At 34.6% G+C, this 25,658-nt stretch overlaps 1 protein-coding gene across 9 annotated transcripts in view; it reads right to left on the reverse strand.

The window, feature by feature from the left end:
• The window catches only part of CEP128 (centrosomal protein 128), a 345,597-nt gene that overhangs the window by 193,402 nt on the left and 126,537 nt on the right, over window positions 1-25,658 (reverse strand). For all 9 annotated transcript variants that reach the window (XM_074327098.2, XM_074327095.2, XM_074327093.2 and 6 more), the window contains 3 exons: window positions 23,779-23,955; window positions 20,198-20,257; window positions 13,113-13,305 (listed from right to left, as the gene is read on the reverse strand). In XM_074327098.2, coding sequence (XP_074183199.2) covers window positions 13,113-13,305; window positions 20,198-20,257; window positions 23,779-23,955 — 430 coding nt within the window. The remainder of the gene's footprint in view (window positions 1-13,112; window positions 13,306-20,197; window positions 20,258-23,778; window positions 23,956-25,658) is intronic.

Below are 25,658 nucleotides of genomic sequence, written 5' to 3' on the forward strand. Positions count from 1 at the left end.
TAAGAATAAATGTATATTTCAAAGAGAAGGGGTTTTCAAAAAATTAATGACTTTAAAAAAGTTAATGAGCATAGTTAATGATTACATACCAAGTTCTTACAAAATGAACTTTTAGGTTGAGATGCTGAAAGGTGAATGAAATATTTGAGAACTAGAAATTTAAATGAGGGACCCATTTCAAGGTACTCCTGAAGGAAAACTGAAAAAAGACTGCAAAAAAAAAAAAAAAAAAAAAAAAAAATGCAAATGGCAAATAAAATAGAGCTGTAGAAAAGTAACAGGATGCTTACTAGTCACCTGGAAATGGTTATGGAGGCATGGAGATTTAAAGACCAATATAGTTTAAAGTTTTAAAAATCAATAAATAAAAGAGCTTTTCATGCAGAAGCCTCAGGAGGAGGTACAGATATCCATTCTAGCTCATTGCAGGTGCCAGAGGCAGCTGAACAAAGGCAGAGAGAGCAAATCCTAAAGCAGCCCTCTGCAAGAAAGTACATTTTACATGTTTGCTCCACAGATTCCAAAAGGAAATAGAAAATGGGTACATTTCCATGGAAACTGTGTAAAAAAACAGTAGTATTGAATTAAAACACAAAAAGCAGAAAAATATTCAAAATTTTCATTAACTCTTAGTCTTTTTTTCTAGGAGGGTGACCACTTTACTGCATATCTGGATACCAAGCACACCTCTACAAGGACCTAAGGGAGACTACGTGAGATGTCATGGGAAGGGCCTCACGTACCAGTGGATTGAGTGAGACATGGAGGAGAAGTATATCCTGAGAGGGAAGAGACATTTGCTGTCCTGAGCTGCCCAGTGGACCAGGGGAAGCAGCTATTCCTCAGCATTAATTCTTATTCTTAATACATTTAAATCAAAGTGTCTTTAATTTTCTCTTAATAATTGATTAGATTATTTCTCTGCCTGGGTTAGGGGAGGAACAAAAAAAAGTGGTAATTTTTAGCTTTAAGTAGAAAATTAGTGCAAACATACATGCAGTTATCAATACTGCAGAACAGTATAAATCTGGTGTGCCAGAGTTGCATTTACTTTGACTTACAACTGGAATGTAAGCACATATTAATTATTTCTATTTTTCCTCTTTTAACAGCTTATTTTTCAGAAGAACTTTTACATGAAGAATGTTTGCTTGGAAATGAGGTATTTCACTGAAATTGCATTTACCTCACTTTTCCTTTAAGGAACACCATTATGATAAACACATTTAGTGAAATAGTATGAGAACCGGGGTGAGAGTATCTCTGAAGATGTATTAAATACATAGCAGCCATTTTCTCTTCCCTATACTGGCCTAAGTAACATTTTATCCTCACCAGAACAAAGATAAGAATATTAAAAGGGAAAGCATGGGAGGCCTCACAGATATGGAAGAACAAGAGACGGTGTTACTTAGATATACACCTCCGTGGAGTGTTCACATTAAAAAGCCATAGCCACAAGCCACAGAGCGCCTGGAAAGCAAGACCAGACCTTTATTTAAATGAGAGTTCGCAATTTCAGCTATAGAAATAATTAACTTCTATATTTGTTCATAATCATCAGCATTTCATTGCAACTAAACCATACTACAAACATGTCTCCCCTTCAGAAGATCTTGGAAAAAGTCTCCTTCCAACTGCCATAGACATTTTGGTTTCTAGTAACCTAATAACTTCAAAGTATTCTTACATCTTACCTACATCCTTCCAGCTGTTGTTTACATCTCTTTTATCAAGATGAAAGTACTTCTTCGTTAAGGTATGTTGAGTCATTCCACAGTCAGAACAGAAGAAGGTAGAGAGAGATATCAACCTGAGGGCAACTGCTATTAACACTGTCAGACTCAGCTGAGGATCTAGCGGGAGATATGACTATATTAAGGGGAAAAAGTAGGAAGAAACTGTGCATCACAGATTGGATATTTACCTGCCTGACCCCAGTGAAATTTGAAAGCTTTGAAGAGAGCCAAATTTCTCATGACCACAAAAGTATAAGTTAGACAGAATAGTTCTTGGAAATAATTGTTCCAAGAGATTTATGTAGCTGGTTCTGAAAACTCGGTTGTTTGTTCCAAGAGATTTATGTAGCTGGTTCTGAAAACTTGTCCACTTGGTTGTCCTGAAAACTATAGTATCCTTTAATCACTCTGAATTTTAGAAACACTACAGAAAGGTGTGGTCTTGGGTGACTGATTAGAAAGGAGATATCATTGTCATGGCAGAGGTATACTTAAGACCTTAGTTTTCTATTTTGGGGAGAGAGTGTGTATATAATTCTAGAATTAGTTTCATTTATTGGGCCTGAGGCTTTAAGTTCCCACGATGTACTCAAGAAATTATAGGCTATCACATACTAAAATAATGGAAAGAAAGTTTTGGAAATATTATACCTATCACAAGTAAAGAGTTTCTATCTAAACAGCTAACCTGACCTTTTTTTTTTTTTTTCTGGATAAGCACTTCTAGTGCTTCAGTTGTTCTTGTATCCAAAAAGACTTTGAGATTTTGAAAGATCAATTTTCTTTCTAACATTTTTAACAAAAACTTAATCATTTTACAACTTCAAGGAAGAGATCCCAACAAAACAAGGAAAGACAGGTTGTTTCCGATTAGCCAGGGCTCTTGAAGTTGATTGAGTAGCACTGGTTCCTTCTGATGTGGGAGGAACACAAGCTTGAGGTTTACAAAATCCTCTGTCCAAACTGTGAGAAACAACCTACCCCCATTTTCCTCCCCGACTCAGCTGCCTCGCTGTAAAATGGGATTACTAATCTCACATGGTTGTTTTAAGGACTAAATGAGGCATCACATTTATGTACACAAACTTGAATATTAATTAGCAAGCTCTCAAGAAAAGTTAACTTCCTTCTTTCTCCTAAGGTTACGTCAAAGACAAGTGAGGGTGAACACTTGAACATAAAGGTCTAACATAAACTACTGCAATAAGGAATCTTTTCTAAATGTGACATGATTAAAAAATGAATTCTAAATACTAAAGTACATGTCAATAGCCTCAACAGGAAACAAAGCAAATCTATAATCTCTCACGATTGATGTGGTGATCAACTGTGATGAACAATTAAATGACTTGTCTAAATCTAGGAAGGAGAACATGTGTATCGATATCTTTCCAAATACTATTAGAAAGAACTTGAAGGACCTTACTCTGGACAGATAAATAGGGGAAAGATTCTCTTATTTTCAAGTATCTTAGTTTCAAAAGATGTAGTGAAAACAGCTTAGCTAACAAAGGACATCGTCAGAATACTTTGGTGAGGTAATTCTGAGTTATTGTCTAATACTTCATATTTGTTCCTGTGTCTTGAAAAAGCAGAAAATAATAATTTGTTTTCTTTCTGATTGTAGAAAAGATCTAAATGTCTAGTGTAGATATGGTAAAGGGGTATGGCTTCTGATGAAGACACCATAATAAATGGGATAAAGAAGAAGGAGGCTAAATCTGGGCCATCCATCCATCCATCCATCCACCCACCCACCCACCTGTCCACCTAGCCAACAATCCAATAAGTATGCTTATTTCCTGTTTAACTATAGAACATGGTGCCAGGCGCAATGGAAAAATAATGGTCTATAAAGAAGAGATTAAAACTTAGTATAAAAAGATATATATGCAGATACCCAAAGGAAAAGGCAACAATGGCAAAAATCATGTAATTATATCCTAAAGTTTAAACAGTAATGGGGTGGTAAAAGTAAAAACGTCCACTAGCAAGGGTGATAACAAGGGTTGAATTTTCACAGGAAGCGAGGAGGAAAAGGGGTTGGGGGGGCTACTGTAAGAATCTGAACTTTACTTGTGCAGCAGGGAGAAAGCCACTGAAGGGGTCTGAGCTGAGGAGTCACAGGCTCAAAGCTGCATTTAATGAAGATTCATCTGGCAGAACTGATTAGAACAGCATTTGTGTGTGTGTGCATATGTGTGTGTTTTCTCTAAGGAAACGCTATTGGGTGGAGGTCAACCGTAGGGTGTGTTGCAAGTAATTTATTATAAAAATACAAAACCAAAGTTTAGAATGATTTACTTTCTTTTATTAATGTCAGCATATTCAAGGTTATTTCTAAAAGATGTCACCCTGACTAAATGCTTTATTAAATAAGAGAGAAATGAACGGAGGGTAGGAACAGTGTGAATTTGAACATACCAGCTGGAGGAACAGTCATCTGTGTTGGATCTCTGGCAGGCTCGTAAGTGAAGACGAGTCAAGTAGAAGGTAGACACTAGAGGTTAGGAAGATCTTCAGATAAGAAATGTCTGCAATCCTTGAAGATATGATGTAATAAAGAGCTAAATAAGACAGAGATAGTCTAAATGGAGAGTGAGGAGAGTAGGCATGTGAGAAACTCTCTAGGAAAACTGTAAAGTCATTAGTTATAGGGCACAAATAAGTGGGAGAAAGTAATCTTTCTTTCAAATAAATCCTAAGTGTAAGGATAGGTTTTTGGTGGTGGCGTTTTGTTTTTGTTCTTTTACTTTTTATTTTTGAAATAATTTCAAAATTACAGAAAATTTTCAAAAATCATACAAAGACCTTTCTATTGTCAGCAGTCTGATTTAAAAAAATAGCACAATGTAAATTTCACAAAAATAAAATAAATGGCCCATTTCAGGCTAGAAAAAAAAAAGACAGTGTACATGCCACATTCTCTTAAGTGGCTTAATAATAATATATTCATAGAAAGAGGGAATGTGGCAAAATATAAGGATAGTTTTAAATGCTCTCATAAGTAATAGATGAATGGGTGAGTGGCAGGAAAACTAAATCAATCAATAAATAATGTACAGAGAAAACATAACCATGCAACCGCATGTCTACCTTACATGTTAGGAAAAATGCCTCCAATTTGTAAATCCCTTCCTAGTTCTGTCCTACAAATAAATTCTAAGAAAGTATCCTCTGTTCAGCCGTCCACCAACTGTAGAAGTGGTACAGAGATTCAGAGGAAGAGGAAGGAAAAACAAAGAAATCAGCTGAAAGGAGTTTCTCAGAACACTAGGAACAGTGAAACTAAACGAAAAACCCTGAAAATGTTGACCACCATTGGCGAAGATAAATCAAGTACATGAGAACCTTTCGAAATACAGAGTGTTTTTCTGAGTCAATGCCTTGAACATCACAGCATTCTAGAGCATTGAGAGAAAAAAAAACACAAAAACAACTTTATCATATCTCTTTTATTAGTAAACATACTCATCCTTAGAGCCATCTATAAGGCCAGAATAATGGTGTTAGTGTAACAGAGGCATCACTAAACTGGCTCTCTGCCTTGGATGTCCACACATGATAGGTATTTACCTCTGGAAGCAGCTTGTAAAAAATACAGTTGTGAGAAATTTTCTACAATGTGGATTAAAACTCAAAAGGTTTCTACTAAACGGATCTCTCAAAAGTCTTACATAGAAAATCCAGTAGCTACCTCCCCTTGATCCCATCCTTTTCTCCAAATATTAGGTTGGTGCAAAAGTAACTGTGGGTTAAAAAGGTCAAAAATTGCAAAACCACAATTACTTTTGCACCAACCTAATAGGCATTGAACATATACAAGGCAAAAATCAATGAAACCCAATCACAGCTGTTGAGGAGCTAACAGTCAAAATAAGAAAACCACTACGCAAAATACCGTGATGTGCAACTGCCAAAAACAGTATTCAAAGTGCTAAAAAGGTAATAGAAAAAAAAGTGCCTAATTTTTGCCCTTGTTTTTTCCAAGAGTCACTTCTCCACCTTTACTTTCGACCTCATTCACTGTCATATCTTTCTTGCTATACCAATAACCTTTCTTTCATCTGTTCAACCTCTGGAATTCCTGGATCCTTCTACTCAACATTTATAGCCATATGAAGCTCATCTATGATCAGTAGCAAATAGAAAATACTCTAAAAGTTGTATTCATTCTACTATTAAAAACTGAAACTATCTTAGACATACAGTTTTAATATTCTTTGCTTATTTTTATGATATTCAGGTATTTAAATTTTTTTTTACATGTTAATCTAGAGCTAACTCAAATCGTAGTACAAAATGGAGCTAGAATTACTAATAAAAATGTTATAATGTCCCTAAATGAATCAGGAAGCGCTTAGGGAATATTCTTATGAAATGAATAAAAATATAAATGGTTTAAATACTTTTACTGTAACATGTAATACAAAACTGAAATATTACCAAAGACAGATATTGCTACCAATCCCAGAATGTCATAAACAAAATGTAAATCACTCCAATAAAATTATTTAATCAACTTCTGCCAAATATTTGCTGATTTGCCTTTTGGTACAGAGTTCATTTTGGTTATGCATAATTCACTGTGAGTGATATTTTTTTTCAGTAAACATTAATATCATGGCTACCCTAAAAATGTGTAGCTGTCATTCATTCACCATGTCATTCACTTATTCAACAAATATTTGACACATCTACTACCGTGTTTCCCCGAAAATAAGACCTAGACGGACAATCAGCTCTAATGCATCTTTTGGAGCAAAAATTAATATAAGACACGGTCTTATATTATATAAGACCCAGTATTATATTGTATTATATATATTATATTATATTATATTATATTATATTATATTATATTATATTATATTATATTATATTATATTATACCCGGTCTTATATTATAATAAAGTAAAACCAGGTTTTTGCTCCAAAAGACGCATTAGAGCTGATTGTCCAGCTAGGTCTTATTTTCGGGAAAACATGGTATGTGCCAGGTTCTTCCTAGGCAGTGGGGAATACAGCGTTGAAGAAAACAAACAAAAACAAATCACTACCTTCATGGAATCTGCATTATAATTGATATATTCAGTTAAACACACTTCTCAATTATGTATCTGTCCAAAATTCATTGAGGCAAGAAATATCGCATTTTGCCATGTATAATATGCACTTTTTTGCCCAGATTTGTGAGGGAAAATTAAGGATGTGCATTATATATGGGTAGTATCTATATAAATGGTTTTAATTCTTTTATTTATACTTATAAGTTAAAAGTGTAATTGTGGAAATCAGTAATGATAATCTGTATGCAAAATAATACCCTGGAAAACAATGATTGGTTTTGTTGAACTTATGACGAACTTGCAACATCAGAGTTCTTGGCCTTAATACCGTAAATTTGTTAATGGTACATAGAATTTCTTGTACGTTGTATCTGTTCTTGTGTTTTGCAATTATTTGTTACATAAAATTTCTTGTACCATAATATGTTAAAAAAATAAATGCTAAAATTCCTTTATAATACAAAAAAACAAGTATCTAAAAGTAAACATATAAAAATTTGAATTAAAAAATTGAAATGAAAGATTTTTTTCCCCCTGAAAGTTTGGGCCAAAAACGTGGGTGCGCATCATACACAGCAAATCTTTCTGGGCTAGAACGGTCCTCTGAATGCTGCCACACCCACAGTCATTGCTAAGATAAGACTTAAAACTGATGAACTCCAAAAAAAAAAAAGTAGGTCTATAATGCATCTTTTATCCACTGCCTACTTGCTGATTAAGGTACAGATGTTAATCAAAAACAAAGCACCAACCTGAGCAGTTAGTCCTTTGCTGCCAAACAGTACTTTCTGAAAGTGGCTGGAGGACTATTTATTTCCCTTCTTCCACACCCTACTGGTACTTCTCTTATATTCAGAAAAGTTTAGTCCATAACAAAGAGGTCTTGACAATGGTTTAGTTTATCCCTACATGTACATTCCCAATATGTGGTATATGACAGGAAGGGACACACTCAGGAAGCCTGAATCTACACGCCATGCTGCTGAGAATTACTGTCTTTCTACGTATTATATTTATCATAGTATCAGATGAGCAGGGAATCCACCTATCCCAACAAAGCCAAATGTGTATAACACCTACTCCAAAATGGAAAATGGGCAAAAAAAACAAATTTCATCTTTAAGGAAAAGGAATTTCAGTGGCCATGTCAATTTCTAACTATTCCAGAAAGAAAAATTACGTATACTAATTAGTCACAGCCACAACCACAGAGTGACTGGAAAGCAAGAAGGGTCCTTTGTTTAAATAAAGAGTCTGTAATTTCAGTTTAAAATAATAAGTTAAGGAAATTGCCTGCTATATCCGTTCAGAATCATTAGCATGTTCTCCAGCAAGAATACACTACATCACACTATACAGATTTTCCTCCTTCTGAAGATGTTTGAAGAAAGGAATCCTTCCAACTTCCACATAAATTTTAGATGTTAGTAAACCTCATAGTTTCAAAATATTCTTATAGAGGAATACTGGAATGTACAGGAACACTGAGTTATTAGAATATTCAGAAGGCAGGCAGCAGTTGGTTTATTAAAAATAACTACTTACACAAGTTAAAATAATATCATACCTAAATCCTCCTAGCTGCAGTTTGCATCTCTGTACTCGTCTTCATTGCTAATCATAATAATGAAGAATATCCCAGTCAACAATTACTTAATTTCTAAGAGGTCCATGGCATTAACTCTTTAAGACATTTTTCCTCCTTTTGGAGCACTCAAAGCACAAATCCTCAGGCCCAAATAGCCCAAGAAGCCTAAGACAACTCAGATCTACAAATCTGGCAGCATTCACTGATAAAATCTCCTTGTACATGCACCTCGGTTAACCTGGCATGTGTCAGTTAATGTGACATTAAATCAAACTAAAAATATTTGTGCAGAGAATGGCATTAATTCCAGCAAAGAGAAAGTTTCTCTGTCATGTTTCATTTACAGATAGGTCAACCTTGTTTTACCTAGGAAATACATTTCTAATATGATGAAGGGAATCAAATATAAATTTCAACAACTGACTTTGATACTTCAGAAATATCTAAATTTAATCATCAGTTTTGCTGCCCTTCACCTCTTCTGTGGATACCACTATGAACAAACGCTGATGCATGCATGAAGAGATCAGTATGCAGAAAAATCCTGCAGAGAATCTCTCTTCCTCCTCTCCATCTCTTGGAAATCATGCTGCATTCTTTAAGATTCAAATCAAATCACAAGTCGTCCTAAAACCCTCCACCTATGGACCTCAACTGAAGTAGTCAATACTCCCCTTTTTACCAGGAACATGCTGCTTATATTTCTAGTAACACATTTATTTCATCCTACTGCCTAACAAACATGTTTTTAAGTCTCCAACTATAACAGCCTTTGCTTGGTCTTCATTACTTGTATCACAAGATAGCAACATCTTACACATGTAAAGCAACAATTATCATATCATTTCTGTTACAAAAGTTTGAGTCTTCCTGAAACTCTTTTGTCATTTATAATTTTAAAAAACAGGGGGGGAAAAATGGACCGCCCCCTTTCTCTCCAAATCAGCCCTTACTTCCTGACTTCCCTATTTCTCCCAAAGGCAAAACCACTGAGACCTTAGAATCTCTTATGAGATTCTATGAGTCTTCTTTCTCTCTCACACCATCTAATCTTGGCGCTAAATCACCCACAAGATCTTTTAATTTGTTTCCACTACTAATATCCTTCTTCAGTCCCTCTTTTGCTTTTATTGAGACTCTTACACCATAGGCTCCTTACTGGATGATTCCCACAATCAACACTAAGACAGGCTCTAATAATAATAGCATAGTTTCAAAATATATGAAGCAAAATAAATGACACTAACACTAAACAAACAAACAAAAACCTCATAGTAAAAACTGGATATTCTAACAATCCTCTATCAGTTATTGATAGAAGTAGACAAAATCAGTACAGATATAGAAATCACTAGGGACATAGAACATTGTGAAACAATTTGGCATGACTGATATTTATAGGACATTTCACAATAAATGCAGAACACAACTTATTTAATAGTGCACATGGAAAGTTCACCAAGGTAGACCACATTTGGGGCCATAAAACTAGTCATGATAAATTTCAAAGGATCAAAATCATGGAGAGTATGTTCTATGACCACAAGTTAGTTAGAAATCAATAATAAAATATCTAAAAAAAACTCTCTACATAATTGGAAATGAAGCAAGCAGTATACTTCTCAAAAAAACCCAGGGGTCAAAGAAGAAATCATAAGAAAAGTATTTTCCACTTCAAACTAAATGATAATGAAAACACAACTTAGCAAAATTTGTGGAATATACTTAGAAAGTATTGCTAAGATGAAAATTTATAAACTTTAAATGCCTATATTTGGAAACAAAGGCATTAAAATAAAGCTTCCAACTTAAGAAGCTAGAAAAAGAGCAAATGATACACAATATAAGCAAAAGGAAGGAAATAAAAATAAGATTAGAGATCAATAAAATATAAAAAACAATAAAAAAGTAAAAATTCATTTCTTTAAAAATATTAATGAAACACTCAGCAAGTCTTATAAAGAAAAGAGAGAATACAAATTACTTTTATAGGAATATAATAGGCATCAGTATAGATCTTACAGAAATAAAAAACGATTAAACAGAAGAATAAAAAAATCATTGCTAATAGATTTTACAACTTATATGAAATGGACAAATATACTGAAAGGCATAAATTAATAAAATTGACTCAAAAGAAATAGAAATTCTGAATAGCCATATAGCTCTTAAAGAATTTGAATTCAAAATTAAAAACCTTCCCAAAATGAAAACTACAGGCCCAGAGGATTAATTGATGAATTCTATCATACAAAAAAATGAAATAATACAAACTTTCCACAAAAACAACAATAATAAAAGCTACTCGAACTAATAAATGAGCTTAATAAGGTTGCCGAATACAAGTTCAATATACAAAAAAAAAAAAAAAAAATCAACTGTATTTCTATATACAAGAATGTTGGAAATTCAAATTTTAAATGCTATTTAACATAACATCACAACTCAGAAAAAATTAGGAATAAATCTTAAAAAGATGTGCATCAATTTGGCATAATTGACCTATTTACTGAAAACTATAAAACATCCATGAGAAAAGTTAAAAAAAAAAAGCTAAATAAATGGATTAATAGACCATGTTCATAGACTAAAAGACTCAATATGAAGATGACCATTTTCCTTAAATTAATCTATACATTCAACATAATCCTATCAAAAACACTAGTAGATCCTTTTTAAAAATGTGAAAGGCTAATTCTAAGATGCAGAAAGAAGTCCAAATGCTCTATAGATACAAAGCAAGCAATAAATTTTCATTAAATACAAAAAGTAGAAATAAAAGCAATCACCTTGAGAGATTACAAGATTTACAGTCTTACCTTTTGAAGCTTTTATGAAAAAGTTGGGCATTTGAATAAAATTATTTAAATGCACAAATATTTGGTTCTTTTGGATTTGTCCCCACTCAGTTTTACATATTTATAATACATTATAGCATTAATCCATATACAAAGAAAGACATTATCTACAGAGTGACAATATTAATAATGTTTGCTAAAAGGAAAACTGGGGTGTACTCTAGTGCTAATTAGTGGATATTCCATAACATGTATAGAGACTATACAGCATTTTATCTATAAGTTCCATAATTAGTATTGTTGTGGAACTTATAGAGCAGCAATACTGAGAGTGGTTTGGGGACTGCCCAAGACTCCTTAATAATAAGACTAAGATATTTGTGGCCTTTTGCACACTCAATTTCTCATAAATGTAAAGTACCGTTTTTCCAGAGGCTCCATGACATGTAATATAACAACAGATAAAATGAAAATGCAGCTGTCTTAAGACAGCAATAAAGAGATTGACAAAAGTACAAACAATAGCATTCTTCAGTGTTTTTGTCTTGGAAAATAGTTAAATTTCATTAATTTTTATGTTAGGGTTTCCCATCCATTCTCAGGAATTTTTTTCGCTTTCCTGTTCCCAAATCCCCAGATGTAAACTGCTTTCTGTTCTCCACGATGAATCGTTTCCACAAAGTGACGGCCGATACTACCAACCACCTGGGTTCAAGGAGCTGATTTTCCCAATTTCCCAACCAACTTTCTTGGGATTCAGGAACAGAAAAGTGAAAAAATTCCCGAGAATGGGTGGGAATTCCCGCCCAGAAACCCTATTACATGTAATGGGTTTATAATTATTGTCTTAAAGGGATATATATTTGTATTTCTTAGTTTTAATTTTTAATATGGCAAATATTGACACACATAATGCACAATAAAATTTTTGAGAACTCAAAGAGCTTTTAAGACTATAAAGTAGTCCTGATACCAGAAAAAGTGAGAATCACTACAGTACAGTAATAAATAATTTTTAAGTGGTACATAGGGAGAGCATAATCCTGATCACTAAAATGAAAAACAAAAAAAATATTTTTTTTATAAGAAAGATAACCATATGTAAATGTTTAGTTTTTCTTAGCAGGACACTATATTAAGCCTCTTTCTGGATCTTAGATTAATAAAGTTCACCAACAAAGAAAAGGCCTAAGGCCAACATAACATAAGACACACATATGATTCCCAAACATAATTGCTGTTTTCATTTTTCCTGTCATTATGCATCTCTAGTATAACCGAACAGAAAAACAGTTTTCCAAGTCTCTTGTCTACCTTTTAAAGTTAAGTATTGCCCATTAAGCATATTAAACCCTGCCCCCTGCTCTCCCAAGCTCTCCTTCCCTTACTTTACCGTTTTCACCATTGTGCTTATAACCTTCTAACACATTATACAATGCACCTATTTATTACCCGTATTTTCTGTCACCCCACTCAATATAACATAAACAAGAGTAGTATTTTTTCTGATTTATTCACTAATGTATCCTCAGCACCTGTTAACAACGCCTAAGACAAAAATAGGAACAAAATAAATATTTGTTGAATGAATTAATAGATATTTTACTGAAGTAAAATGTAAATTTTGACATTTTACCAGAGGAAAACAAACACATCTTACCACATTAACACTTTCAAATGGCCAGCAGACACAAGTGCCATCTATGTACACAGGACAGATATGGTAGCTGCTGGAAAAACTCTCAGGGCAGAAGAGTTTTACCTTCTGAATCCAGAAATGGAGAGATAAGGGAAGGAGAAGATGGGAATAGTGTGAACTAGAAGCAAAAGTAGGGTTTGTTGTTTTTTTCCCCAATCCTAAGTTTCTAGGAGCACAAACAGAAAAATAAATAAATAAAAGTAAGAGCAGTTAACACACCTCTTTTCTCCTGGTGGATTTCTTCCAGAAGTTGCTCCTGCCTTTCTATCTGTTCAAAGAGACACTGGAGCTCAGATTCCTTGTTTTCAGTCATATTCCTGAGTTGTTGTCTGCACAGCATTAGCTCGTGCCGCAAACTTTTCTCTCGGTTTTCTCTCTCTTTCAGTTCCTCACAGAGCCATTGAAGTTTAGTCTGAAAAAAAAAAAAAAAATGACATTTACATCTAATTTTTAAAAAATAAATAAAAGACAGAAATCTAGAAAACAGTAGCATTTCAAAACATTAGGAAAAAATAACGTAATGATAATCTGAACCAATATGGACAATAACAGATCTAAGCAAAATAAAAAACACATAATGGCTTATTTCAGTTAAAACTTGGTGCAGAAATTAACCATGATTTTCTTGGATTTTCATGAAATATTTGGTATCATTGATCATCTTTGGAAAGGCATTCCTACAGAGAGGTTAGGGCCACTAGAATTCCAATCATAACATAATTAGTTCCTAATTTGGAATTCTAGGCAGTTTAGTACAGCATTTTAAAATCAAAACCAGAATAGTACTAGAGACTCATTAATAAAAGAGGGTTGTATTTCAGAGATTAGAAAAAATTCCTAGTTTTGCTTCCTAAAAATGCATATCCCCAGGGTCTACCTAATCAGATAGATTCTCTGTAGGCTGAGGGAGAATAAATACATCAGCATTTGCCCACTTTGAAGAGACTAGGAAATTAATCTAAGCAACTCTCCTTTCCATGGATTTTAACCATACCATCTATAATATTTAATCTGCTCTTGCCCAGTGATTGAACTAGAAATTTATAAAATAACTTCACTTTTCTCTTTTCTCAGTGCTTTCCTACTTACTCCATCCCAGTCTTTGGCCTGTGTTAAGTACCATTGATAAGAAGCAATAATAAAGAAACAAAAAATCTGTTTTGTCATTGCAATAATCCTGCCGGTTCTGATAAAAACAAAACAGTAACAAAGAAACAAAAATACTCTGAAAACAAAGCATTAATCGGGCTTGATATGTGTTATGGACTGAATCGTGTACCCCAAAATTCACATTTTGAAGCCCTAAACCTCAGTGTGATTGCATTTGGAGACAGGATTCTGAGCAAGGTAGTTAAGGTTAAATAGGTCATAAGGATGGGGCCCTAAACCAATAGGGCTGGTGTCCTTAAAAGAAGAGGAAGAGACACAAGGGCTTATATGCAAGCTTGCACTCCCCCACCTTTCTTTAGATTCCCAACCCCCAACTTTCCCAAACCACCCCATCCAACCCCACCCCTGCAAGAAAGGTGGCATTCTACAAGCCAGGAACAGGACTCTCCAGAAACCAAGCCTGGCACCTTGATCTTGGACTTCTAGCCTTTAAAACGGTGAGAAAACAAATGTCTGTCGTTTAAGTCACGCAGTCAGTGGGGTTTTGTTATGGGCGCCTGAGCAGACTTATGCGGCTTTAGTTTATTCCTATGATGCCTTTACTCCACTGCCACACAAAATTTAAAACTAGGCTATAGTTAGATGCTTTTTATGAATTGAATATGTATGCAGAATATATTATTAATCCCACAAAATACCAACTTATGGAAATTTAATCAACCAATAATCAATTATGAGAATCAGTGTGTGTTAAACAACCAACATCCTCATTACGTATCTTGGAGAAACAGCTTGTAAGATAGTATAACTTCAACAACTCCAAATAATAATTAGCTGAAAAGGCTATTAATCACTGTGCAAACACCATTCTATTAACCACTCACAAGAGCATTTTACAGATAACATAATATGCTCATTTATTTAACTACATCATGTATTGCTAAATACACCAAAATAGGGGAAGAATTTCTAAATAAGGCAGTTTTTTACCTTCATACTTGACAGTTTGCAATTAGGTGGGAATATTCATAATTATTTAGTAAAACAATCAAATGATCTCTTTAATCTACAACAATCTCCTCTACTGAGATTTAGTACAGTAATACACTAAAGTTGATAAGGAATGACTCAAAGCTAAAAACCAAGGGACACAGAAAATCTGAATAAAAAGACTACAGCTGATAGAGTTAGCAATATTAGGACCCGTAATTTTGCTGCTTGTAACTACTAAGCTTCCTTCACCAAAACTCTAAAAAGAATTTTGAGAGGAAATATTTCTATAACAAGTATGAAAAAAGGGGATGGCAAATTTTTAGAATGTGTTAGGCCATCAAAACAAGAATTAAACCAGCACTGCAAATTTCAAATTCAAGTCAACCCCAAAATATAATTCTTTCAGTAATACTTCCCCACTTTTCTCCTTAGTTATGAATATAATCAAGCAAAAAGCAAATATATCTCCTTGATGAGAGTACATATTTAAAAATACAAAACACCTTTCTCCAACGGAACTGAATGTGTTCTGTGTACACAAAATCTAAAATATATTTCCAACAAATGAATGAAGACATCTGTATCATATTTTTATGTCTACGCCAAAAGGATAAAATACCAGAGGATAATTCACATCATTCAACAAGAATTAAATACACTGGTCTAATACTTCTCACACAATGACTGTTTTAAACAATCTACTTCACTATAAAGACAATAAATGTAAAGTTACACAACCAACAGAAAGAAACAATGGCGCAGACTTCAGAGACCCAGGTTCTAAACCCTTCTCAGTAGCTAATTTGTTTTAGGCCCTCAGGTAAAACTCAAAACTCCCAGGGCCTCCGTCTCATCTATAAAATGAGGAAGTCATGCTTTCTGATCCCTAAAGTTGCTTCAGTTATAATATTGCAAAAACAATAGGGAAAAGCAAATGCTTGTTAACACCTAGAACACATTATACTCTAAAATGTGTGACTCTGGGGTGATATCAGACAGGATAATACAGGAAAATCGCCAAATAATTTGGAAGTATACTGCTTAACTTTAATGTTTACAGTTCCGATCAAATAAAAACCAATATTTGAGAATCAATATATTCACTAAAGTCTAATCTGCTTGTTTTTAATTCTTCGGTGATATGTAAGCTGAGAAAGTAACCTGAGAAGGAAAATGTGGTAAGTGCTAAAGATGCGATGAGGAACAGGAGAGACACAGGTCTTCCTCATGAAACTTATAGACTAAAGAAAGAGAAGAGTAAATGGGAATTTCCATAGTGGGATAAAGGCTGAGAAGGAAAAGCTCTCTACAGCCAAAGAAGCACATAAAGTCATCTCTGTGCATCTCAAGGGAAAAATGAGCACTGGGCTCCCAGGATTCAATGTTTTCTGTAAATACAGAGCACTCAGGATGCTACCTTGTGCTAAAGAGCAGCTAACACTACCTTTTCTTTTATTCGCTATCATAAAATGATAATGTAAGACTGGGATCCACAGTGATGCTCACCAGTATCGTCTTTCCATCCTGAGAGTGCTTGCCTGCTCTAGATTTGACCATCTGTCCCTATTTTCTCACTGTGAATGTCTTTGGTGCTTCTCATTTCTTTCCAGGATTTGAACCTAAACTCTGCTATGTATTTTTTTTTTTCCTGGTTCTCTTTGGGCTTTCCTATTCGAATGGAACTTTCTGGATATCAATCCCTGTGGTGGAAACTCTTTCAGTACTTCTGTTTGCTTGCCTATCTAGGACCCTGCATGCCTGTCTATTTAGATACCAACCTTTGCCTGGGGTCTTCTAGTTTGGCTTGAACATGCTGGACATCTCCTCCTCCATCACCCTCTGACATAACATTAAACATCACTTGCATATTGTCACCAACATATTACTCCATTGTCTTCCTCTAATTCTCCACAATTCTCTTAATTCAGACTCTCATCCTCCCTCACCCAGAGACCTGGTTCTCACCGAGACTTCTTACATGGTCCTCCTGCCTTTGGTCTTACAACCTCTCATCCACATTTAACATCACTATCCAAGTGACGCTTTGCATATACAAGTATGAGCATTATCACTCTCCCATTCAAAACCTCTGTGTGATTCCCCATTAAAGGCAGAGCTGAACCCAAGCTCTTAACACGGCATTCGATGCTCTTCTTGAGGGACCTAACCTCCACCTGTCTGGAGCGTCATCCCTGCCACTCTGTTTTACACTTTTATATTGTAGTATTGCCAAATCATTGGGCTTTCTCAGCATTTATCGTGCTGTTTTTCTTCTGTGCCATTCCTGCAATTGCTTACTCGGCATGTAAACTCTTTTCTCTTTGCCCGCCTAGCTTCAAGATTCATTGGAGGCATCAGCCTCCACAGCAGCTTCTCTGTACCTGTCTCACAGCTCTTACAGATAATACTGAAATTATCTACATAAGTGTCAGCTTTCTTAGAGAAAATATGCTCTTCCAGAGGAAGGATCACATCTTAAGTCATTTTTATGTCCACATTATACAACATGACATCTGGGACACAGTCGTTTCTCAGTAAATTCTGTTAAACTGAATAAAATTTGGCCTCTACATGCCTTGTCGAGATTTATAACAAAAACAAATCCTTAATCCCTGGGAATTCCTTGCCTGGCCTCCTTTAACAATCACCTCAACCCTCTTCCTCCCCATGCTATGTTATTCTTACCATTCCTTCGTTAGTTTATCTGGGACCCTGGTCCAACTGTTAGTTAAGACTTCATGTTTATGTCATGCCACCACTGCCAACAAAAAAGCAACAGTGACACAATCCCCACCCGATCTTCTAGCTCTTTTAGGATTAACACTAACAGAAGACATTCATTTGGCAGATTTATGAAAACAATTCCCGAATGCCCTCAGAGGTCCTTCGCATGCCCAAAGACGTCAGCAGGGACAAGCTGAACAGCAATTCTACTTTCCATAGAGTTTTTGTCCTCTGAATTCAGATCTTATCTTCAATACTTATAGAGCTGTCCAGTCATAGTTCATGGGAAATACAGTATTGTAGCCCATCCATAACCTAAACCATCTCTCCAGGAAATAGATTCAATTCCTCCTTAGTCAGTTGGTCAGCATGGCATTGCTTATCACAACCCTTTTACACTGTAGAATAACAGTTGTCTCATGCAGTATTAAAACTCATCTGATCAGGAGTTCAATCCCATTAAATGATAAGGGGAAACTGCTCACTCGCTCCCAAATTAAAGAGCTATGATTAAGAGTCATCGCTGGCTCTCATAATTTAACCGAACAACAGCAGTGAAAGCTTTCTGTTCAGAAATGATAAAGATTTTAACTGGAAAGAAAATTCCAAGTACATTGCTCTCGTCAAATCTGTGGAGTTGGGGAAAAGAAAAAAGAGAAATGCTTTATTCATGTACAACAGAAGTCTTTAGCCAGAAAATTCTGGGACAGCAAAACAGTGTCTAAATTTATAGACAGTCCAAAACACTGTCCACAGTATATTCCAAATTTCCTATGTAGGTGGCATACATACAAATTTACATTTGGTGCTAACAAAAATGGTTAGGAATGCACAGGATCCTACTTCAAGTAGAATAGAAAATTTTACAAGGTTAGGTACATTTCAATGTTCAATCATAATACTATTAGTTTCTTAATAATTTTTTTTTGGGGGGGGCTTCTCTAACGCATATCTTACCTTCAAAGGTAAATCTTGTCTTTCCAACACCCCTTCCCTATCTGTTCCTTATACATCAATCTCAGGGCATTATCTGTGTTTATTCAAATATTTTCATCTTTTTGCCTTTGTTATACCTATAATTAGCCACCTGGAGAACTTCCACATATTTTGTGTATGACCATGTTTAAACATTGCATTTTTGCACAAGTCTTCTGTGACGTGCATCATACCCTCTTATCCTCCCAATACAAACATCATAGTTAGTTAGTTCTTCCTTCTTCTGTATTCCTTTGTCAATGTTTACATATTTCTATAACAATATAACACAACGTAAGGATTTTCAAAATTTGTTTACATCTCTATTTCCCGTATCAACTTCCACGGCTTGCTAACACTTACATCCCCAATGTCTGTACACAAGAAAAGTAAACTATCAATAAATCTTGGCTGAATGAACAAAGACTTTAGGTGGCAATACACATAATGGTTAAGAACATTAATTACGAGTCTGACATGGTATGTAATCCATTTTTCCATTTTTATATGGCACTGGAAAAGTCATACCTTCTCTGAAATCTCACTTTCCTCATATTTTTAAATAAGGACACTATACAACTTAAAGGTTCTTTCTTGCAATGAAATCCTAAGTTGGACCACAGTTGATCAGGTTTATAGCACAGTTGGTCTTCATACAGAATTAAATGGGATGGAACATTTTCCATTTTAGTATGTCACATCTGAAAAACAACTAGTCTAGAAAAGAATGCAAGTGCTTAAGTATTGATACTTAAATAAACAGATTACATCTTATGTGGTCATAATTTTCTCTAGGTTTTAATTTCTATAAATTACTATATACCTTAATTACTATATATTTGAATTTCCAAGTTGATTTGATATATGAAGAGAGCTGAAAATTATCCCACGGTAGAAGAATCTTTTTGCTAAAATTAGCAAATTGTTTAATTTTACTTATATTTGCTTACCTTCCATGTAATTTGAATCATAATGCCAAAGAACTATGAAGCAGGAAAGTTATCTTCAGAACACAAAGCTAATCCCTCCAATTTTGTAAATGAGGAAACAAGACATCCAGAGAAGTAAAGGGATTTGCTTAAGCCACACAGGGATTTGGCAGGCTTTGAGCTTACTCTCAGGAACCAAAATATTAACAATAAGTATATATGTGTAAATGGAGGTTGGTTAGAGCTGCACTGACCTTTGTACACTTCCAGAGACATTGCGTATCCCCAGGAAAAGGCAGAAGAATTTGTCTCCTGATGATCTAGTTTTAATATTTCAACAGTTTTACCTTTCTTTATTCACTCATTCTATCCCTATGTATTTAAGCTACTTTTTAAATGTTAAACTAAAGGAACATGGAGGTTTCTTAAATGCATTACAACGACATCTTTCCCAGCAATGAAGTACTACAACTTCATATGCTCATTTATGTGACAAAATATACGACTAGCCCAAAGAGGATATCTTGAAGGTCATAAATATTATGGAAACTTCAGGATTCAAAGATTAATTACCTTGCTTTCTGCTAACCAGCGATGTGGGTCATAATTAATATCAGCAACAGATGAAAAAACCTACAAAAAAGAGGAAATAATCTATTAAAAGTAGATTTTTCTCTGAAATGAATTTACATAAATGAAATTTTTCACCATAACATCCAAAAGTTTAGTGCCTAAACTTAAGGGTTTACAAAGAAAAAAGTTCATACCAAGTACTTCACCAATTCTAAACCATCATTTATTTAACATGTCTATTTCTGTAAGCACATATATATTATGTATGTTTTGACAGTAAATATTTAGCTCAAGTTTAGAGACATGAATCAACTCTTGAGTGCTAACATTGCTAGAATCTCTGCAGGCTGATTCTACAGAGCTCTGCGTGGCAAGCAGTCTCAATTAAACCTATTAAACCTGTTTACTTCCTTTTTTGTTTGTTTCTTTTCCTCAGTCTTGCTGCATGTAATATATTTCACAGTGGGTTAGATGTAATTACATAGAAACTTAATTCTTTGTCTCATTTATCCTTCTTTAATTTTATACTATGAGGGCCATTTTGTCTCATTAATGGTTTTGTAGAACTGACAGAAAATAATCAACATGACTTCATGCAAACATTGCTTTATATTTCGTGATGGTAACAAAATCCTACAATAAATAGGTTGTCTATACCAGCTGCTCTGATTTCCTTCACACTGACTCATTTATAAAATCATTGCCATCTGGTTCTGCATTACCACTGACAGAACTTGTACTCAAAGGTTGTCAGTGAGTTTACAATTGTAAATACACATATTTTTTTTTCTCAATTCCTACTTTTGGTGACCCTTGTGCTACCTATGATATTTTTGCAGGACTTTTCTTTCTAGAAATGTTCTGCTTAAAAATATCCTATTCCTCTGAGAGAGGTGTCTATTCCTATTTTCAAATACTTCCATACCTACTGACGTTGTGTGCACATCACTCCCTTAAGGAATACTATTAGGTAATTCATTCAGGCATATAGTGAACACATGATGAGTGCCAACCACATGCCATATACAAGTGTTGTATGTTTATGTCCAACCTTTCTCTCATTCAAATTTTCTCACTATCTAAATCTCATCCAACTCTCATGCCCTCCCTGCCTTTTCAGTGAAATTTTCCCTAATCACTCAGGTTCATAGGGAAAACTTCTCTCTTCATCCAATGCCTATCCTCTTAATGCTCTACAAATAAATGGAATACCCAGACCAAGTGTTATGAGGAAAGCTCTTGAATTATCAAAGACTGGCCTAAGAAAATTATCTATCTTTAATTTAGACATTGTCCTAATTGTTTTATAATGGTGGTGGTTTAGTTAAGTGTCTGTCCTTAAGTCTTCAGACACTAAAGGCATTTACTAAAGCAGAATAATAAATATGGTGGCTGGAAAGAGAAAAATGTAATAAGAAATAATACCAATATTCCCCATGAGTTTTCTCAGGGTCATTTGTTACATATCTATTATTCAATCCAGTCCCTCTCTTCATATAAAATGGCTGAAAATTTCATCAGCAATATTTCAAAAATCAACAAATGACAAAGAATAATTGGAATTATTCTATTTTATGAAAACATTTTACAAGGACCACCACTCTCCCACAGATCTCTGAACTATAAAGCAAAGAATAAATTTTGTTTTAACACCATGGGTGGTTTCTTTAAGGTGAGAGCAAATATTGTGTTCTTGGGTAATCTTTTTTTTCCCCAAGTTTATAGGAATGAAAAAACAGAAGTTATAAATGGAAAGAGACCCACAATGAAAAAATTGTGCTCTTAAAAAAAACTTAATAGACTTTCCATTCTTTCAGATTTACTTTCCACCCATCACTTGGGCTGAATTAGTTTCTCTCTAGGGAAAGAGGTGTAAAGACCCATTACCACAATCATTCCATTCCTGAAAGCCTATTAAAGAATAGGGTGCCTTTCAGAATATGTTGGAATATGTTTTCACTTCATGAAGAAAATATTTAAGCAATCTGCTATGTGCACACTATGTTTTAGCCTGTAATTGCCCATAACAAGGTTTATATATCTTATAGCATGATCCAAAAGTTTCCATTTTTACATCTCTACTTGACTGAAAGCAAGTCATCCTGACATAAATACTTAAATATGGAATAAATATTGCATTGTTATATGTATCCTTTTAAATGAAATTAGGATTTCAAGGCCACACATCCTTTCAATATATGTAAATAAGACAAATCTTAAATAAATACAGCATCATTAGACAGGAAAAAGAAAAAAAACAGCATTAGAACAGGCCCTATAACAGGACTAAAAGAGTTCATTTTTTACCCTAAAACCAATTACTTCTCATATTCGGCTCATAGTCCTCCCAAACGTACACCTGAGGTGTTTTAAAAATGCATATAGAAATACATATTGTAGAAATTCCATGAACTCCACCAAGTTCTAGCAGCTGAAATGTTTCTGTTAAAGTTGAATTCTAAGAGACCTTTAACTGCAAAGGTAAAATTATAGTTCTATTTTCTTCAAAACACCACTTAAAATAGAGAAGGGAAAAAAAATGGGGAGGAAGAGAAGGAAAAGAGAGGGGAAAGTAGTATGAGATGAGAAGATGATTTCATATGAGAAAAAAAAGATAAATGACAAAATAAAAAGAAGAAACACCTAAAAAGGTATTTTTTAAAGCCCTCATGCATAATACCATTACATAATTTGAGTACTGTTATATCATTAAATGAAATAAATACAGGAATAAGTGATAGCTAAACGATGTGTCAGGTTATATTATATTTAAGCAATGTGATGCTTTCTGTATATATAATAATATAGCATTACTAGAACTTAGAGTTAATGGAGTTGCTTACCTTCAAGGAATTCAGAATATCCACAATTACTTCTGTTTTTATTTATCATTTCACTAGAACAATAAATTGAGTAACAATATTCCATTTTAAAGGTAGAAAAATGAAATTAAATGTAATTTGTTCAAACAGGGATGGCAAATAGTCTAGGGTTACTTGTTTAAGATCCAGTGTTAGACTCCAACGTTTGAAGCCCTAGTTATAGCATTTAACTAGATATATGGCCAGGGACAACTGATTTAACCCTTCTAAGCTTTGCTTTCTCTTGTCTAAAAGGAACTTAATAAGAGTACCTAAAGGACAGCGTGGTTTCAGGGGTTAAGGGAGAGAATACATACAGGGCACTTACCACAGTACCTGTAATAAAGTACTCCATAGATGTTTGCCAGTAATATAGTAATATACTAACAAAAACAAAAATGGCCTGTGATAATAGAAAACTCAAAATCTAGGCATCTTGACTCCAAGGATATGTTTTAGTCAGAACTGCTGCCTCTCTTGTAAGACATTTTCTTTTACAGGGTGAGACACAGGCAATTCAATGGAATAACAGCATACTTTCTCTCACCATGACTGTGCAATAGATATAGCACCTCGTTCTAAAAAAAAATGCAACGTGTTATTTTTTTTCATAAACTTTGCAGAATAAAAATGTGATTACCATATAACCACGCATTAAAATCTTATTATAATTATATATTAAGAAACAAAGTGAAAGGCACAATGAGAACTCATGATTACTTTCAGTTTCTCCATCGAGTCCCTGGAGAAGGTTTTACAAGCTGCATCAATTTCCTTTCCTATAACACCGAGAATGGACTCCTGTTCAGTCTCCAGACAAAGAAGTTGATCCTTGAGCTGCAATCTGGCCTCTTCCATCCTCCTTAAGTGTTCTTCTTCACTGCTTATATGTTTCTCCTAAAGCATTGATAAGAAATACAAACAATTATTAAGTGGAGGCAAGGAACAAACCTGTAAAATATCTGCACAAATAACTCAACGTGTATTAGAAAACAGACCTGTCAGTCCCTTCACTTTACTAAAATCAAACATTCTGCCTACTCATTAACTGAGGTCAAGTTACAGAGAATTCATACGTAGGACATCGAGGGAACTGGTCAGTGGACACTTGGCAAAGAAAATCATAGCAGTTCTGTAACCAAAAGATGAAAACACTTCCTTTACCATTTTAATAATGTGATGCCATTGATGGATCGAAGAGTAAAAGCTGATGCTACGTACTGACTTTGAGCTCTCAATAAATATTAGTAAAACACTAGAAAATGCAAAATGTCAAAAAAGATAAGTGTCAGTGCCTTCATTTCAGGAAAAAAAATAAGTGTTACTATCTTTATCTCATCAAAACGTCAGTTTTAAAAAGTCTAAGTTTTCAAATGCAGTTATACTACACAAATGTTTTGTGTCATGAAAGTTTGATGAAAACAAGATGGAGGCACTTTTGAAGTAAGCAAATACATTTAATGAAAAGAGATTTCTAAGGAACCCTCTAAGACATTACAAGGACTTGGGGGCCCCCTGTAGGCAAAACAATTTTCAATCATGATTACACAATTCCATTACTAGAGGAACTGAAGTCATACTGCACAAGGCGTGGAAAAAAGGAACAGAATCGCTAGAATTCTAAGTGTAAACAGTGGACCAAAAAATCACGAAGGCTGGTTCGTTTTGCCCTCAATCATCACCTAGCAGCCTAATCATCTCTCCCTACCCTAGTAAATACAACACAAGCAGGAAAATAAGGTGGTTAAAAACCTCAGCGTCAATGTAAAATAACAAAGAGATTTAGCTGTTCAATAAAAATCAATCATGAAAGGGAGAATGGTATTTCAGCAGAATAATCACACATAATATTTTCTTTCAACTTACTTCTAAAAACAAAGGATAAACACCCTCTGCCCAAAAGAACAGAGTCCTATCACAGCCTCTCTGCTTCTGCCCTTCTCTCCAGCCTCGTGGCCTTCCTTTCCACTCTCTCATATTTTAACTTCTTGCAGCTTTTCAAATATGCTACATGCGTCTCCTCCGACCAATCTGACGTGTGTAACTCTGCTTCAAGTTGTACTGTTTTTATACTGTTTCAAAAGGAGTTAGTAGGCAATAGACAGCATTTACTTTGATGAGTACATCATCCTGGTCTGGATCTCAGCTTCGGAAACTTAGGAACTGAATTTTCTTTTCTTTTGGGTACTCTGAGTGGAGTGTCTCTCAGCAGTAGAGTAACATTAAGCTCACAAGAGACTAATATACAAACTAGAATGCCACTCAATTAACTACATTAGTTTACAAGGCGAACCATAGAACTGCCATATGGATCGGAATGCTTGTGTCAGCATAACCAGTACATTTTTCTCCCTGTAGACCAATCTAGATGAGGGCAAATTATAATCAGAATGCTGTTTAATGAACAGGAAATCAGAGCAGGGGGGGTTGTTTTATGAAACAATGTTTAAACGGCATCACTCTAAAGGCAGCCTGGAGGGTCCGCACACTCCCTCCACATCAGGGATTTACAAAGCTCAATAACAAGAGTGCTCCATTCTCCTGGGTAGCGTTTGGATGGAGACTGCTGATACATCTCCCTAACTTTCTCCTCTGTCTGC

Source organism: Rhinolophus sinicus, chromosome 3 (genome assembly GCF_057876585.1).
Source record: "Rhinolophus sinicus isolate RSI-liver-muscle chromosome 3, RSI-T2T, whole genome shotgun sequence".
Lineage (NCBI taxonomy): Eukaryota > Metazoa > Chordata > Mammalia > Chiroptera > Rhinolophidae > Rhinolophus > Rhinolophus sinicus.